Source organism: Poecilia mexicana, unplaced genomic scaffold, assembly GCF_051168715.1.
Source record: "Poecilia mexicana isolate PSO_F unplaced genomic scaffold, ASM5116871v1 scaffold_2, whole genome shotgun sequence".
Lineage (NCBI taxonomy): Eukaryota > Metazoa > Chordata > Actinopteri > Cyprinodontiformes > Poeciliidae > Poecilia > Poecilia mexicana.
In genome coordinates, this window is record NW_028263371.1 from 58,368,506 (window position 1) to 58,385,494 (window position 16,989).

The following is a 16,989-nucleotide window of genomic DNA, read 5'->3' on the forward strand; positions in this document are numbered from 1 at the left end:
AGTTTGGCACACACACACACACACACACACACACACACACACACACACACACACACACACACACACACACACACACACACACACACACACACACACACACCTAGATAAGTGACACACAGAGGGCTCAGGGCGGATGTGCTTGAAGCACTGCGAGTCTGGAAGGGGATGTTTGGGATCACAGCGGACAAAAGTCTCTCTCTCTCTCTCTGTGTGTGTGTGTGTGTGTGTGTGTGTGTGTGTGTGTGTGTGTGTGTGTGTGTGTGTGTGTGTGAAGCAGGTAAAAACACGCCTGCCTCTTTGTTCGAAGGCATCAAAGGAACGTTCATGGTGGGCGCTCTGCTCAGTCTCACCACCAACTCTGACTCTGTCAAGTCGCTGCTGCTCTTCTGCTCTGTCCAGCATCTTACGGTTGCCTGAAGTTTGTTTCTTCTGCAGATGATGAGACAAACTGTACATTCAAACCTGCAGCCAGGACATGTGAGATCAGTTTATGAACAATTAGGTGGACCAATGCAGCTGCTGACTCCAACATGCATACTTCAACTTCCATCTGTCAGCTCTGCAATCATTTGAAGTTTACTTGATATAACGATCAGCCAGTAGCTGCGTTTCCTTTAACCAATAGTGGAACTTAGAAATAAATTTGCAAAATTAAAACATTGCAATAAAATTTCAATAAAAAGTTTTAGTGCTACAAGAAGGTGTTTTTTTTTTTGGCTGTATCAAAATTGGTTTATTTTGCAAAAATGAAATGGAAACATTTTTATCACAAACCATGAAGAAAAAGACGCGAAGAAGCATTTGGAGGATGATAAGAAACAAAATTAAAATCACAGAAGAATAAGTTTGTTCACGTGATAAGTAATTAAAAAGCTTTTTTTTTTAAATTGCCGCATTTACATTAAGTAAATTTATTTTCAAAATGTCAAATTGGATAATTATATGGTCATTTTTTAAACTGTTATTTAATTAACAGTCTTATTGCAACAGAGGTCCATCCTACTGAAACTCGTTGTTACTGTTTCCAGCTTTCTAACTGTAAAGTTAGCAGAACCAGCGTCGCCATGTGCATCAAAACGGATTAATGCTAGATTAAACGCAGCCTCCACCCTCCTTTAGATCCAAACACTGCTTCCACCAACCTATTCGCCTTGGTGCATCTCGCCACTTTGAAGTCTGCCGGCGTCTGAAAGAGGACTTTAAGATGATCCAGACAGCTTTCACAGACAGATAAAAGATTACAGAGAGATATGTAGAAAGGAAGAGACAGAAAAAGCCCCAACAAGGGGCAACAAGGGGGAAGAGGCGGGTAGCACTGTGCCACTTAAAAGACGGAGCAAAAACATCTGATATGCTTGTAGTAACACAATCTGAGTAAATGCTTTAGGACAAAGATGTACAAACTTTATCACGCGTGCCAAAGTTGGAGAGTCAAAAATAGTCGCGGGACAAAAAAATAAAACAAAGAAACAACCTAAAATCAGGCGAATGAAGTAACCCAATGTTTTTCTCTTTTTAAAAAAAAATAATTTAAAAAATTAATAAATAGTTCCAAAACTTGAAAGGGATTTTTATGATAATGTGTTGGGGACATTGTAGATAGAAATAAAATTTAAAAAGAAAATAAAAAAGGTAAATTTCCACCAAAAAATCTCAGAAATTGAGATACATCTCAGGTATTTCCTAGAAAAAAATGTTGAAAATTTTTTGATTTTTGGAATTTTCTAAGTTTGAGAAGTTGACCATTTTCAACTTTTGAAACTCAGAAATTTCCAAGTTTTTTGTAGAAGATTTTGAGATTAATCTCAAAATGTCTGAGTTTTTGGTTGAAATTTACCACTCGATTTTTAAGAGTAGAAGGTTCTCCTGTGAGCCACTGAAAACCCAGAACGTTTCCCCCGCCTGTACCAGGGAGAATTAGAAATGTCCAGAAATTAAAGTTGGTTCATTTGAGTTGAAACATTAAGTTGAACAACCAGAGTTTATCCTTCCCACTGGATTTGCTGCTCTGCAGCCATGTAGTATTCCCTAAAACCTGACACAAAGTCTTCTTTGTGTGCTGTGTCAGGTACGGAGGCGGCCGTCAGAGGTATGCAGGGGGCCAGGTGAGGGTGAGGGGCGGGGCCCTTTAAGGGTCTCCTTCATGTTAGGATCATTGTTTGACTAGCTGAGGAACTTGTGAAATATGAAGTGAAAAATTTAGAAAATGTCCCACAAATAAAATCAGGTTTTTATCGGTCCACCTTAACAGATGAAATGAAAGCAATACTACCAAATATTAATTTAAAAATATCAGCAGTTTGACAGTTTTCAAGACATTTTGCTCGATTTCTTCTGATTTGTTGTAGGAATCTGAGGTTTTAAGTATCAAACTCACTCTAGACTCCAGACATCAAATCACATCATCATGGCTCTGAAATGGCGAAAATTCACGCAAAATCAAAAGATTTTTTTCATGCTAATGAGTTTGTTTAAAATTATAAATAACATAAGACATAAAGGTGCAGTATTATTTCCAGGCACATTTTGCAATTTTGCAGTATCAAGTGACTGCTACCTTCAGTTGTGTAAAAATGCCTTATAATATATCAAATATGTCCTAAAAAAATTTGACTTCATTATTTAATTAAATTGGGCCTCTGTGTCTTTAAGAAACTTCCGCTCTTTCTGTTGCCATGGAGATCGAAGTATTTATCAAATATGCATGAAAGAATCAAATGAACACCCCAGGTATATTTTTGATGAAGGAATAATTTCATAACAAGATGTAAAGCTGAAAAACGTCGATTTTTACATAATACTGCAACTTTTCGTTATGCTGACTCCCACCTGCAGGTGGCAGTGTTTCTTATTTTTTACTACACTGCTGCGTCAGCCTGATTTTGACGTCAAGTTTCCCCCGCTATGTTGGTCCGCAAGTAACAAAAAGTAATTCTAAATTATCACCGCAAATCAGTGACTTTGATTGCAATTTTTTTCCCAATATGACTTAATTTTACTGAGTATATCAGATGCAGAGACAGCTATTTATTAATATTTTACAGTGTGTTAGTCGGTTTAATTAATATATTCGCTCACAATCTGCCTTGAGAACATTAATTATCTTGATTCGGCCCAAAATAAGAAAGAGTTTGACACCGGTTACAGGTGAATTAGACGGCCAGGTGAGGACAGACGTCTCTTCTGTTCACCTGGAGGACAAAAGGACGGATGTTTGGGAACAAAGCAGTAAAGTAGCAGCTGATGACAGCAATTAAAGATGGCCTCCAACCACAACGATCCGACCTTCATGCTAATTTTAGTCCTAAACGACAATATTTTCTATCTGAACAATGCAAAGCTAACATTTGACAAAATATTTTCTGTTTATAGTGTGAAATATCTTAGTACAATTGAAATACAGCAAAACTAGCATAAAAGTAACTTTTCAGGGAGAAAAAGGAGCTTGTTTTTAGTCAATAATTCATTAAAACCGATTTAATAGTTCCATTGGCAGATTATTTCACTTATGAAAATGGAAAATATGTCTTGCTATAATGGAACTACCTAAAAAAATCAATATGAAGGAATTGTTTACTTAAAAGAAGCTTCTATGTTAGTTTTGTTTTATTTTTCAAAGTCCACACTGATATAAATTATTAGCATTTAACAATTGGCACAATCAAACTCTAAAGTTCACACAATTAAAAGTATTATGTCAAGGTGAGGCTTTAGCAGCAAAATCTACCACAAATACTCTAAATGTTGAACAACCTTTACTAATTAAAGCATAAATTAATGTAAATTGATCTAATTTCTTTACTACTAAATTTCCCAGATTTTTGTCGCTATTATATTTAAAATAATAAAGTTTTAGCATGATTGACATAACTTATGTTTTTTAAATAAATGTGTGTGTCCAAATTGTTGGGGTCAGAATTTGTTTTTGTCAAAGCAAACGTCACCATTTCACGGGAAGTGTGGATGGTTTGTAGTTCCATTTTCTCCAACTTAAGATAAATGCAGATAAATGGTAAATACATGAGGATTAATTTCTGCTGTATGTTTGTGAAAATGTTCCTCTGAAATACTTTGGACACCTGATGTAACTAATCGTTTATAAAGATTAAAATAACTCCTCAGTTATTGTTGGCAAGTTACCACAGCGGCATCAATAAGGGGTATGTCTTCTTCTGCGTGCTAGATTTATCAAATGCTGCACCCTGGTGGCGGAAAAAAATAACTGCAGTTTGAAATTAAACTAGAAAACCCGAGAAACATGGCAGCTCAAGTCACAAATAAACGATTTGCTCCTTATATTTAAGTAAATCTAGTTAATCTGAGGCTCCGTAGTTTGACTTTTTATAATGTGTTATAACTTAAATAGCTAAAATCAAATTATCTTAATACATATATAAAAAGAAATGTAGGTTTTAGAAATGTTTGTTTTTAATTATTTTAACTGAATTTCCTCAATGAAATACCAGTAAAATTTATTTATACTTTTGTGGGAAATCTTTTTTTAAACATTGTTTTCCAGATGTATCTTCTATTGTCCTTCATTTTGATGCCTAAAATATAAATGACTTGGTGGTTCTCAAAGAAAAATTTAATTTAGTAGATGTTTATCAAAAAATAAATACTTTATGGCTGTAAGCAGGTGAGATGCTGAACTGAAAGGAAAAATGTCTCTGGATTATAAACACTGCAGAACCCAAGTATAGACCAAATATTATTTAAAGCCGATAACTCCAATAGAAATTTGGACACTTTCACAGACAAGTTAAGATTTGAAAACCACAAACAAAAAAACATTTCTGGGAATGTAATGTCACATAGTAAAAATCTTTAAAACAGGAATCGTTCTTCCAGGATTAACGGTCTTCCATTTTAAATAAAACACTAAAAAACATGAAAAAAACCACAAAAAAAAAACCTATATTTTTTAAATGTATTGTTTCTAATTTACTCGCAGCTGAGATTCAACCCATGACAGACATATTTACATACAGATGACTAAAAATATTTACTGCTGAAGAAAGCTTAAAAAGAAAATGTCATCTTATTTTATACGTATAATCTGCTAATCCCAGATAATCCACTCATCTGACAGGTCAGGACTGTTAAAAGCAGCAATTCGAAGCTGATCCGTCGTGTCGCCTTGCAGCCTGAGGTCAAATAAACAGGTTCAAAATATTCACTGGTTAATGAAACACAAACAAAATGTTGCTTTTTTCTTCCATTTTATTTAACAAACGTTCCAGATTCATCCAACGTGACACTCAGAAGTTCCTGCAAGACGGAATAAAAAAAAAGAAAAGTTAGAGCATAAAATAATTACCAAAACAAATAAACTTTATGCATCTTACAGCAAAACCAGCTGATATTTTGGTTACGTTTCAGTAACTGAATATTTGAGGTAATCAGCAGACTAATTACTGTTTATATTTAAAATATTGTCACAGAAGAGAATAATTAATAACTTGGAAGAATAAAACTTATCTTCTGCAGACGAATTAAACTCTACGAAATATTTCCACATTGTTCATGTTAGATTCTTGGTTCGTTAGTCCAACTAGAGCAGTTTTATATTAACACTTTATTTAAAAGAGGACATTTAGCAGCTGACATGATGAAACTAAAACGTCTACAGGATAATAATCTGAATGTGATTATTGTCTCAGGCAGAAAACTAGAGAATAAATTCCTACTTTGCAACAACGCCGTCGGCCTTGGCCAGCCTCAGGATGGAGTCGTCAGATTCTCCCTGCAGAAACAGGAAAGTTTAGGAAAAACTGCAGAGGCCACTGATTTTAGTCACTTTATATGGAAGAGAATGAGGGCCACGAAAAAAAGAAACCGACTCATTTCTCACAATTCTGAGAAAAGTCAAAATTAAGAGAAAAATCAAGAGAATTTTGAATTAAAATGTCAGAATTCTGATTTAAAAATCTGAAATTTTTAAATCAGAATTTTGTTGATTTCTCAAAATTCTGAATGTTTTCTCAAATTCTGAGAAAAAAAGTCAGAATTCTGAGCTTAAAGTTAGAATTGAGAAAATGGTGAGAATTCTAAGAAAAAAACATCAGAATTCAGAACAGAAAAAAGTCAAAACTGACTTAAGCGCCGCCAAAATTCTGAGCAAAAAGCGCGTCAGAATTTGGAGCAAAGAAAAAAAAGCGTCAGAATTTGGAGCAAAGAAAAAAAAGCATCAGAATTTGGAGCACCGAATGTCAAAATTCTGAACAAAAAAACATCTGGATACTCCGGGAAAACAAATATTCTCGTCAGAATTCAGAGAAAAGAACAAACGTCAACAAAAAGCAAAAACAAACTAAAAACCCACCAGAATTCCGAGATAACACATCAGAATCCATTTCCCCCCCAGTGATTCTCTTCTGTGACGTTCCCAGTCAGAACCAGTGAAGGTTTACCGTCTGCTGCCGGATCAGACTGTGTGAACGCCCTCACGGATCCTGGCTCTGGTTCTTACTGTGTGTTTCCACATTCTGAGAGCTGCCAGTAAGTAAAGTTTAAAAGACTGTCTAAAGCACGACGCCTTCAACACATTCCTGGGTTTTGGAGCGCCAACAGGAAGCGGGCCGGACTGTCCTGGTGTGTTTTTGTTACGAGGGTGAAAGCGTTTATGGCTGCTCTTCAGCTCATTGGTTCATCTGTCCTGCTTTGTTTGAACAGAGTTATGAAACCAATTTGGTTCCTTTTAACACGAGGAACCTTTAGCTTGAACTCCACATGGGGAAGGTAATCAGTGAGCAATAAACCTGCGTGTTCTTCAGCCAATCAAAACGCAGCAGATGTTTAATGTACAGGAAAGTACCACAGGTAAGACGAAATAAAAACAGCAACAAGAAGTGAAACAGAGCCGGGTTATGAGTGGAAAGAGTCCCGTCTGAAAGCACCTGGCGCTAAAAACAAGGGGTCCATTTACCTGGAACTTCACAAACAAGTTACAGAGAAAAGTCCTAAAAAACAATCAAAATAAACTAGAACTGGATGTTCTTAAGCCTTCAGAACATCAAAGATAAATATATGAATGTTTTTCACACTTTATGCGTAATTCTGACCCAACCAGACCCCGACCAAATAAAAAACATTGACTAATACTCCAGCAAATTAAAAAGAAAGGTGTCAGTTTTAAAAATGTTCATGGGAATTTATTTCTAGAATAAAATAAAAATCAAATGCATCAAATTAACAAAAATGTCTGAAAAGATCAGCTTAAAAGCATTATAGCTGAAATGATTAATCAAATTAATGGTGATTAAATGATTATAGAAATAACTGTAAACTAATTTAGCTATTGATTAATCACTAACTGAAAAGGAGAAATTTAGAAAAAACTGAACAAAATTATAAACATTTACATTAAAGATGAAAAAATCCTTTATTTGTAAATATGTTCTATCAGAACTCCTTAAGTGGCAGTTTTAGCTTCGCCTGATTCAAATTCTGTAAAAAAATAAATTCTTAATTTGTTTATCTGAAAAAATTAACTGATTAGTTCTGCAATGTACTGAAGTTAAATCAAGCAGAAATGTTGATGTTTGAAATATTTTTCCTTTGCTACAAATGATCAAATGTTCACTAAAGGAATTCTGGTTTTATATTGTGGGCAATAAAATGTTTATTTTCTTATTTAAAAAATGACTTGTGTCTTTAATACATTTCTAATATTGTGTGAAAAGAAAAATCTGCAAAGTGTTGGGCGAGTTCAACTCCAAAAATCAATAATTAGTGTGAAATTTTCTTTACCATTATTTAGTCTTTATCATTGTATTCATTGTTCTATTACATTTTTTTTACAATATTATTGCCATCTCATCTTTTGAATACTTGTGTTAAAAAAACTAAGTTTGAAATAGGTTTACCAGCTAAAACCCAAAAATATTTCAACATTTAGTTTAAATAAGTTCCTGTCCATGCAGAAATGTGTTTCTGTTTGATGAATGCAAAAAAAAGAGCAGAAATCTGCTGTGAGGTTGTGTTTCTGCATGTTTTTCAGCAGCTGCAGACGTACCATCCTGCGAATGGCTCCACAGATGGCGTAGGTCTTGGACTGACCGTTGAAGCGGCCGGTCACTTTGTCGACCTGAAGGGAGAAAACCAAACAGAGGAACTCATTTTTACTCATATTTACCCTTTAGAAAGGGAAAAACGTCTCACTAAGTGGAAACAGAAAGGTTTGATATGCATGAAAGCGTTTAAAATAAGCAGAAGTGTGTGACCTGGTCAGCTGACAGAGTCCCACCAACAACAACAACAATATCTCTGTTTACAGCCGAACTCTGACACTGAAGCAAAAACAAAACTTATCAATCTGTTTCTGTTTCATGTTGACAAAAGTCTGGTTGATGATCAACGTCCAGCAACAGGGACTCGACAGCAACGCAGGTTTTTTCCTCAACAGCCGCCTGGAGATTCTGCTGTTTAATGTTGAAACCAAATTTATGCAAATTACACCTAAAACTCCTTCATGCTCATCAGTTAAACATTCAATGGATGTTCGGATGTTTTTACTGCGCGGCTTTCCAGCTTGTAGTCCCACTAAGTCACCACCAGAGGGAGGAAAGCAGCTCTAACTTCTAATCTCAACCTGTTTCTGGCTGATAATTCATGGGGAGAATCAAGTTTGTCCAAATCTGCCAAAGAAAACTAGATAAAAGGAATCGAGCGTCAGTTTGTCATGGTTTCAATAACTCAAATTTAAGACTTTTTAAGAGCATTATGAATGAAATGGTGCTACTTGTGAGATTAACAAGAAATCTTGTCAGATTTTTACTTTAGTTTATTTACCATTTCTTTTAATCTTTTTCTTCACTAGCTAGCACATTTAAGGATATGCAGACACCCTACACAAAAAACATTTTTAATAATAAAACAGTTTCGTTTTTTCTTGCTGTCTAGCTGCTAATATGCCGTTGGTAGCCAACTACTTTTTTTAGTCATGATACAGGTTTTAAATTTCATTTATAAAGGTTTTAAGATATTAAAAGTCCTAAACTTGAGTTGGTGAAACCTGCAGAAACCCTGTATTAGCAACTTGTTGCCAGTCAAAACACAAAGATGTGCGTGCAACTCAAATGTTTGACTGGCAGAAAAGTCCAGCAAGAAAACAACTACAGAGGATATGCAAGATTAAATAATGGTGGCTAAATCAATCACATGATAAATTAAAATGAGCTGAATAATTCCCATTTGCATAATTTATTGTTTTTTTCTTTTCTCCTTTTCTACCAAAAACTGGATGATAAAAATCTTCAGTCTGGTGTTTTTCCTTTTCTTTTTGAAGGAAAAGTTTGTTTCCAGAGACTTCATAATCCATTTTATTTGTAGTTTTAGTTATTTATTTTGGATATTTAAAATGTTTTCCAGTTTCCAGTGTTAAATGTCAATTAGAATTAAAATTTATAGATCTTTGAGAATGAGTTCTTGCAATATTATGCCATAAACATTAGATTACAAGGTCTTAAAACAGCAACATTATAATTTACCGCAATAATTTCTGGGACAATTTATCATCCAGTAAAATGTGTCATGACAGACCCGGTCAATACTATTTCAAAATGTAGGTATACATTTATTTTTATGGAGTTAGTGACTTAGATACGTTTTCATTCATCTACTCAACACAAAGCAATAAAAAAAAGTTTTGCAACATCCATCACAGCTCTGGCGTCTGATCGTCAAAACCTCCAGATGACGATATTTGAAATGATTTCTTTTTAAATTAATCACAAATCCATGCCGACTTCTGAGCCAAATAAAAGATATTAAATTTAAAATTTGTATGAATATTTTTGGCTTTCAAAATCTGGAAAGTAAAAATAACTATTGTAATTTAAAAAAACTAAAAACAGTGGTTTGCCTTGGACTGAAACTGGAGTTGAGATTCCTTTATAAACTGAAAGTTCAGTTTAATTTAGCGGAGCAGAGAAAACACCAGTACGGCACAAACAGGCCAGACGAACCGAAACGCTTTAATATTCTTCTAGGTGTCTGACTTTACCTCAGCGATGTTGATCTGGATGGAGGCGTGGTCCTTGGCGCCGATGATTCTGTTGCTCGCAGAGCTGCAACAACAACAGATTTAGTTGATCTGTCTGTGACAGAGCAGAAACTGTTATTGGAACTAAACAGGCGGCTGAATCCCAGAATGTTCTGGTAGAGATGTTGCAATTTTTTGGTTTTTTTTGTACATTTAAGTTACCCAAAAGTAACACTTTTGGGGAAAGTTTCCTCACAACGCCTCAAATTGTCGACCTTAGTTTTAAAAATTCAGACTTAGCTGGTGAGACTTAGATAATTTAGAATAAGTGGCATACCAAAGGTGTACATAATTATTCCTACCCCTGACAGATTTACATTTAAGGTTCCCTATGGCTATTAAGTGTTAAACAGCTTGCCCTACAAGCTGTCCAGCAGGTAAAGCAGCAGAAGAAATGACGATGAGCTGCTGTTCAACAGCCAGCGAGTGACTCGGATCTGACCTCTCCTCTCTTTATAAGCAAACGCAGCAGACCAACTAGGACTGCAGGGTTAGAAACAGATTAAATTTGTGGTATAAAATTCAATTTACAAGCATTGAACCAGAAACTCTTCTAAAAGAAACGTCATTTTAAATGTGAATCTGCCAGAGGTATAAGAATCATTTATGGCTTAAAGATAACTGAAACCTAATTATCTGTCTGTGAATGCAAAATAAACTACATCACATCGGAACACGCTCCGTTTAGATGATTTTAAACTGAAGGATGTTTCTATGGTTGTTCTCCAAAACTAGATCTCACAAAAATGCTTCATTTTCCTGAGGATTTAAATAAAAAAAATGCTTTCAAATGTGAGTTTAGCAATAAAGAAATAAAAATAAAAGCTTATTTATTCCAAGTAATTGAAGAGAAAGTAGGACACTTGACATTAGGGCTGTTGTAAACGAATATTTTAGTAATCGAGTAATCTATCGATTATTCTTACGATTAATCGAGTAATCGGATAAAAAAAATTATAAAATGAAATATTGGTAAATCTGGCATAATACCGGTGTTACTATCAGATATCAATATCAGTCCAATTTTTCATATTTGAGCATCCCTAACAGTTGCTTTTTTGTAGTTTAGAAAACTAACCTGTAACAATAATAGCTCACTTTCTAAGTTAACCAGAAGAAAAGTTATAGAAAAATCTGAAATTATATTGAATGTAATAACAAAGAGGCAGGCTCACAAATATGCTTATAAAAAATGTCTACAATCCAGCTTTTAGTTTATGTATTCATCTTCAGTGAGTTTAATAGATTAATTAAACTCACCTTGCCACCTAACCTGTCACGCTTTGGGTTTGAAAATACGGGAAATGCCGCCTGGAGTGGGAGGAGAGGGCGAATGAACGAACGTAAGATGGAGGGGAGGAAATAGACCAGCGGACTGACGAACCGTTAGACCGGGGGACGAACACGGGGGGAAGCAATACGGGATATTTACGACACCTTCACTGGTCACACTCAGAAACTCATCTACCAGCCATGTACGATGCGCTCCGCCACCCGTTTCTTCAGACCGGGATATGAAATTTATTGTGCGGTTCGTCGGTAAAGCTACATTTACACGGTAAGCATCAGCTACTCAGCCGCCCGCCCTGTTCAGGCTATCCGCTCACCTCAGCGCTCTTCCCGCCGTTCGCTTTCAACCAGCAGCCCCGGAGGAGAAATGCTGCCGTACTCCAGGCATTCCCCCAGTCATTTTAAGGATGCTTATTGGTTCCCCAAAAAACGATAAAAAGTCGGGCATTATCATCAATCAATAAAATCTCCACGGGCCAATCTTGAAGATTGGACTTTATGCCGCTGAGACTTAGCTTTTGTCAACAACTCAGAGGCGGAAGTGAGAGCTCCGCGCAACGCAAATGAAGTCCCGGCCGGAACACGGTGCGCTAACTAATAAAACATAAATTAACGAAGCTTCGAGGCAGGTAAATTTTCCTCGAGGAATTTTAGTAATCGAGGTACTCGAATCATTCGAGGAATCGTTTCAGCCCTACTTGACATAACAGTATTTTATTCAGTACAGCTCCATCACACTTCGATTATAGAGAAGTCAAAGGCTTGAACATTAGAAAAAAAAGCATTAAGCGTTACTTTAAAAGAGAATTATGCATTTAAAGTTTTTATTCAAGCAGATGATGCAAATCACTACCTGTAAAGATTTACTAGATTTAGAGGAGCGTTATATTGCATTTATCACTTTATGCATTTTATTTTAGATCAAAGCCTTTTTATTATTTTTTACAATGTGCATTTTATTTTAAAGAATAAAAAAAGAAAAATATATACATGTACCCCTAAATTACAAAAAATGTCCCATTCAAGGTCAACCTGAGCTCCGTTTTACCGCCACTTTTTGTTTTATTTAAGGGAAGTAAACATTAGATCTTGTTTAAAGATTCTGCAAGTATGTTTTATAAGAGATTTACAGTTTTATCCCCTTAAAATAAAATTATGTTGATCAATTATTCAACCCTTTGCTTTTTTTCCTGCCACTTCAATATATTTTCTTTAGATTTTCATCACATAAAATAACATTCTACTCAAAAATGGGCCTTTTATAAGCAATGAAAAATGCGAGCCTTTTATATAAGAAACATGACAAACCATGCAGTTCTTAAGTCAGTTTTCATGATTATATATTCTCTTTTGAGTCAGAAACGTGAGAATGTTTATAATTATGCAGCTTTAGTTTTAAACTGACCGACATAGCATCGTGTAAATTAAGCTACAGTTAAGATGAATAACTATAAAAACTCACCATTTGCGAGGGACGTACAGGTCCACAAATTCACCAGCGTCATTCTGCATTTTGAAAGTTGTGCAGGTTGTCAACTACAAACCTGGAAAACAAACAAAAAACTTAAACAGAGAGCTCTATAGCCGCATGGTTTCAAGGAAATGTGAGTTTAGAAAGCTGAAAAGCACAATGCAGAAATGCTGTGCTGGAATCAAGGACCAACACAGCAGCTAGCGGCTAACCCCGTTAGCATGCGGACAGCACGGCCGCATGTGGCTGCTTTACACACACGAACATCCTTTATTCACGCAACATAACAGCAGCTAGCGACAACAAATAACAACTAGACAGTTTAATATAACATTAACTACAAGAACTACCATAAAACACTGCCGTGATAAACTGAAAGCGAGGTTTTAAAACGTTTAGAAACCAGAGCCGAGGAGATACACACCGCTTACGACAAATGGCCGACTGGAAAAGGAAGAGCTGTAGTTCCGGAAGTGGAAAAAAAAATCCCTCAATGTTTTTAACGCCACCTGCTGGTTTTTAGCTGTAACAACAATCACAAACACCAAGCGCATGGACAAAGTGCCCAGAAATTTGTGTCTACATGTTTTCCTCATTAAAAAAACGATGCTTTAAACAATGTTCTGCAGAAAATACAACTTTACACAAACAGAACCAAAACACAAAACAAGGAAGACATAGTTTAAGGAAGTATCGGAGATTGCTTTTATTTTTCTATTTTATTTTTAACATTGAAAATAGCAGCAGAAAGCAGCTTAATATATGTATATAGTGGCAGAATGTGAATAAAATGAGTTTTTTTACTCCTAATAACTTAGGTTATTTCTTTAAAATAATCAAATTGAGGAAATCTATAGCCAGCATACCTTCTGAATTGCTTCCACATTGTGTTTGTTGCATACAGAGAAAAAAAATTCAATTAGAAATTAAATATTGTTTGTCAGACAAATAATGCAAAAAACTATAAAAAATATTTTAAAAATACACTTTTATAATAAAAACAAAAACAACTGTCTGGACTAGTTTTTAATGTTCTGAAAAGAATCCACAATATTACACATTTCTTGTTTTTCTTGTTACACTTAAATGTTGTATATAATCAACCAGAATGTATAATTAGACAGAGACAACCATATTGAATTAAAAAAACAACAACAAAAAAAACAAAAAACAAATTATGATTCCTTCATTAAGGGAAAACAGGCCTCATTCAAAGTCATAGTTTATCAATCAATCAATCAAATTTAATTCGTATAGCACATTTCAGCAGCAAGGCATTTCAAAGTGCTTAACATAATTAAAGAAAAAATAAAAACAACATGTGACATTGAATAAACAGTAAGAAAGAGAGAGAGATTTTGAAAAAAAGAAGAAAAAGATTAAAAAAGACAAAAACATACTTTTGTTACAGAATTTAAGCTCCTGTCGTCGCCGGGCTCCTCCGTCTGTTTAACACGGGTATTATCCAGGCCCCGTCGCCTGACAGGACAAGGTCTCCAACCTTGCAGCACCAGGCTCTGTAGAAAGAGGAATTAAAGAAATTAATAAATAGATAAAAAGTAAAGATAAAAACATTAAAAACATCGAAGACATCAAAACTCACACTCTAACCCTAATTTAGCCATAAGCAGGTCTAACCAGGTGGGTTTTAAGTTGAGATTTAAAGGCTCTCAGTGTTTCAGCTGTTTTACAGTTTTCTGGAAATTTGTTCCAAATTTGTGGTGCATAGAAACTGAATGCTGCTTCTCCTCGTTTGGTTCTGGTTCTGGATGCAGAGCAGACCAGAACCAGAAGTTCTGAGGGGTCTAGACGGTTGGTACAGCAATAACAGATCTTTAAGGTATTGTGGTGCTAAACCGTTCAGTGATTTATAAACTAGCAGTATTTTAAAGTCTATCCTCTGAGCTACAGGGTGCCAGTGTAGGGACTTTAAAACTGGTGTTATGTCTCTATCTTCCTGGTTTTAGTCAGAACAGCAGCAGCTTCTGGATCAGCTGCAGCTGTTTGACTGATTTATTAGTCAGACCTGTGAAGACGCTGTTGCAGTAATCAATGCGGATAAAGATAAATACATGGATGAGGTTCTCTAGATCGCGCTGAGACATCAGTCCTCTAATCCTGGAGATGTTCTTCAGGTGATAGAAGGCCGACTTTGTGACTGTCTTAATGTGGCTCTGAAGGTTCAGGTCAGAGGTCATCACTACTCCCAGGTTTCGGGCTGATCGCTGGTTTTCAGTTGTAATAACTGAAGCTGTGCACTGATTCTAGTTCGCTCCTCTTGAGGTCCAAAGATAATAACTTCAATTTTGTTTCTGTTCAGCTGGAGAAAGTTTTGGCCCATCCACACATTTATCTGTTGTAAGTATCTGTTCAGTGATTGGATGAGTTTATATGGCAAACAATAAGAAAAACACTGGAAAAATTGCCTCTATGGAAGAACTTCACGGCCAAATGTTTCCAGCAAAAAAGAAACACAAAGCCTTGTCTCACAGTTACTGAAAACCAGTAAATGTGATCTTTGTTTGAGATAAAAAACAGATGTTTCTGGAAGGTGTTTTTCCCCTCTAGCTTAACTCTAATATTATTGTATTTCACGTCCTTTTTGGTATGTTTACCAAAAACATCCCATTTCATATACTTTTTTTTTTACATTGATACTTGTCTTTTAGTTGTTTTGGTCTGTTTTGGTTGTTTTGGTCTGTTGTGAAGAACAGTCTGAATCAAAAAGCAAAGCTCAGTTTATCAGTCCATCTTTGTTTTGTCACTTATCTTTGGCAGTTATGAATCATGACAGATTCAAATTCTTGGGCAACACTGTTTCTATAAAAATAAACAATTATGTCATTTTTATTTTTACTTTTATCATCTGGATTGCAGACATTGAAGCTTTGCTGTTCAAATATGTTCCATTGAGGACAGTTTTCAGTTTCAGTGCTGCTTGGTTTTCATTTGAAGCTTCAGTGGTTGAATACTTCAAATTTTATTTTATAACATAGTCAAAAATGAAGGGGTGTCACATTCTGTGCCTCACCTGTCCATTTATGAAAACATTTCTGAGTTTCAATGCCTCTTGTTTTAGTCCTGTTAGGGATCAAATCATTCCAATGATGCCTTACCAAGCAAGAAAAGGTCACAGATACTCATGTGGGAGGTATTACTGTTATGTAGCAGAAAGTATTTCACTAAGCCATAATAAAACCACATCGGCTACAGCTTTAACATCAATTATTCATTTTTTGTTTGTTTTTAAGACAAACCTGGTAAGGTTTGTCATTGTAAGGTTCAATGCAAGAACCTTACAAAGAGGGTTCCTGCATGGTAAAGAATGCAAGAACCATAAATGTAATTCTTTATAAAATAATAATGAAATGCTCAAAAGGTTTTGTCAACTTTGAATATATTTACATGTCAAAGTTTTTATGTAGTTATTTGGAAAAATTAATGTAAACCAGGTTTTATTTTACTTCCACTGTAATATAACGTTAAATAAATCAATGAAAAACAAGTTCATGGTCATAACATGACAAAAGGTGGAATATCACCACATTCAATGCAGAATAAATATACGTAACTTTTACAATTTTTAGAAAGTTTTTCAACTCCTTTTTCTGGTATTTGTTCTAGGAAATGGGAATAGTGTTCGGATATGAATTAAATTATGACAAACTCTTTTGATTTTTATTTTATTAAACGCGAAAAGAGCACTTTTTTTCTAAATAAAATCTAACAAAGATATCAGGTCAAATTGTCAAACATTTTTATTTAAATTGTGAAAATAAATTGGGAGTAAAGATCAGAGGATTTTTTAAAGGGGCGGTTATCCCATAATGACTGGGTGGACAGTAATTTCAGGAAAAAATGCAAAATGATTATTATATAAATAAAATATATATAAGATCAAAATGACTCTTTATACTAAATACGCTGTTGTTGACAATAAAACAATGCAAATCATTTTAGTGTCATTTAATTAATTACACAATATGGTGTGTAATAATTAAAGAAATATGATTTATGAAATTCATTATTGCACCAATAAGTGAGTAAATGTTTGGTCATTTCTAACAATAACTAAAATTTTTATTTTGTTACATTTTTATGACGACTGAATGATTCTGATGATGAAACCAAATTTCATCATCATTATAGCAAATTATAATGATTCTGACCCATACTCAGTTAT

The 16,989-nt window shown here is 34.9% G+C and overlaps 1 protein-coding gene across 2 annotated transcripts; it reads right to left on the reverse strand.

Moving 5' to 3' along the window:
- Nucleotides 1-5,205: 5,205 nt before the first annotated feature.
- rps21 (ribosomal protein S21) lies at nucleotides 5,206-13,309 on the reverse strand. 2 transcript variants are annotated; one of them, XM_014995019.2, is made up of 6 exons: nucleotides 13,231-13,308; nucleotides 12,798-12,879; nucleotides 10,007-10,070; nucleotides 8,018-8,089; nucleotides 5,691-5,746; nucleotides 5,206-5,271 (listed from the first exon to the last, which is right to left on the reverse strand). In XM_014995019.2, exons 2-6 carry the CDS (start codon nucleotides 12,845-12,847, stop codon nucleotides 5,262-5,264), a joined length of 252 nt encoding a protein of 83 aa, XP_014850505.1. In that variant the 5' UTR covers nucleotides 12,848-12,879; nucleotides 13,231-13,308; the 3' UTR covers nucleotides 5,206-5,261. The 2 variants fall into 2 exon arrangements, with proteins under 2 accessions (XP_014850505.1, XP_087859812.1); XM_088003686.1 differs by lacking the exon at nucleotides 5,206-5,271 and having other exon boundaries at nucleotides 5,687-5,746; nucleotides 13,231-13,309.
- Between the last annotated feature and the right edge of the window lie 3,680 nt (nucleotides 13,310-16,989).

What these genes read in the sequence shown, in the direction of transcription:
- rps21 (XM_014995019.2), bottom strand. Translation starts at nt 12,847, where the DNA reads ATGCAGAATGACGCTGGTGAATTTGTGGACCTGTACGTCCCTCGCAAA. An exon ending in CTGTACGTCCCTCGCAAATG is followed by an intron (nt 10,071 to 12,797) that starts GTGAGTTTTTAT and finishes TTGTTGTTGCAG; the next exon opens with CTCTGCGAGCAACAGAATCA. An exon ending in TCCAGATCAACATCGCTGAG is followed by an intron (nt 8,090 to 10,006) that starts GTAAAGTCAGAC and finishes TTCTCCCTTCAG; the next exon opens with GTCGACAAAGTGACCGGCCG.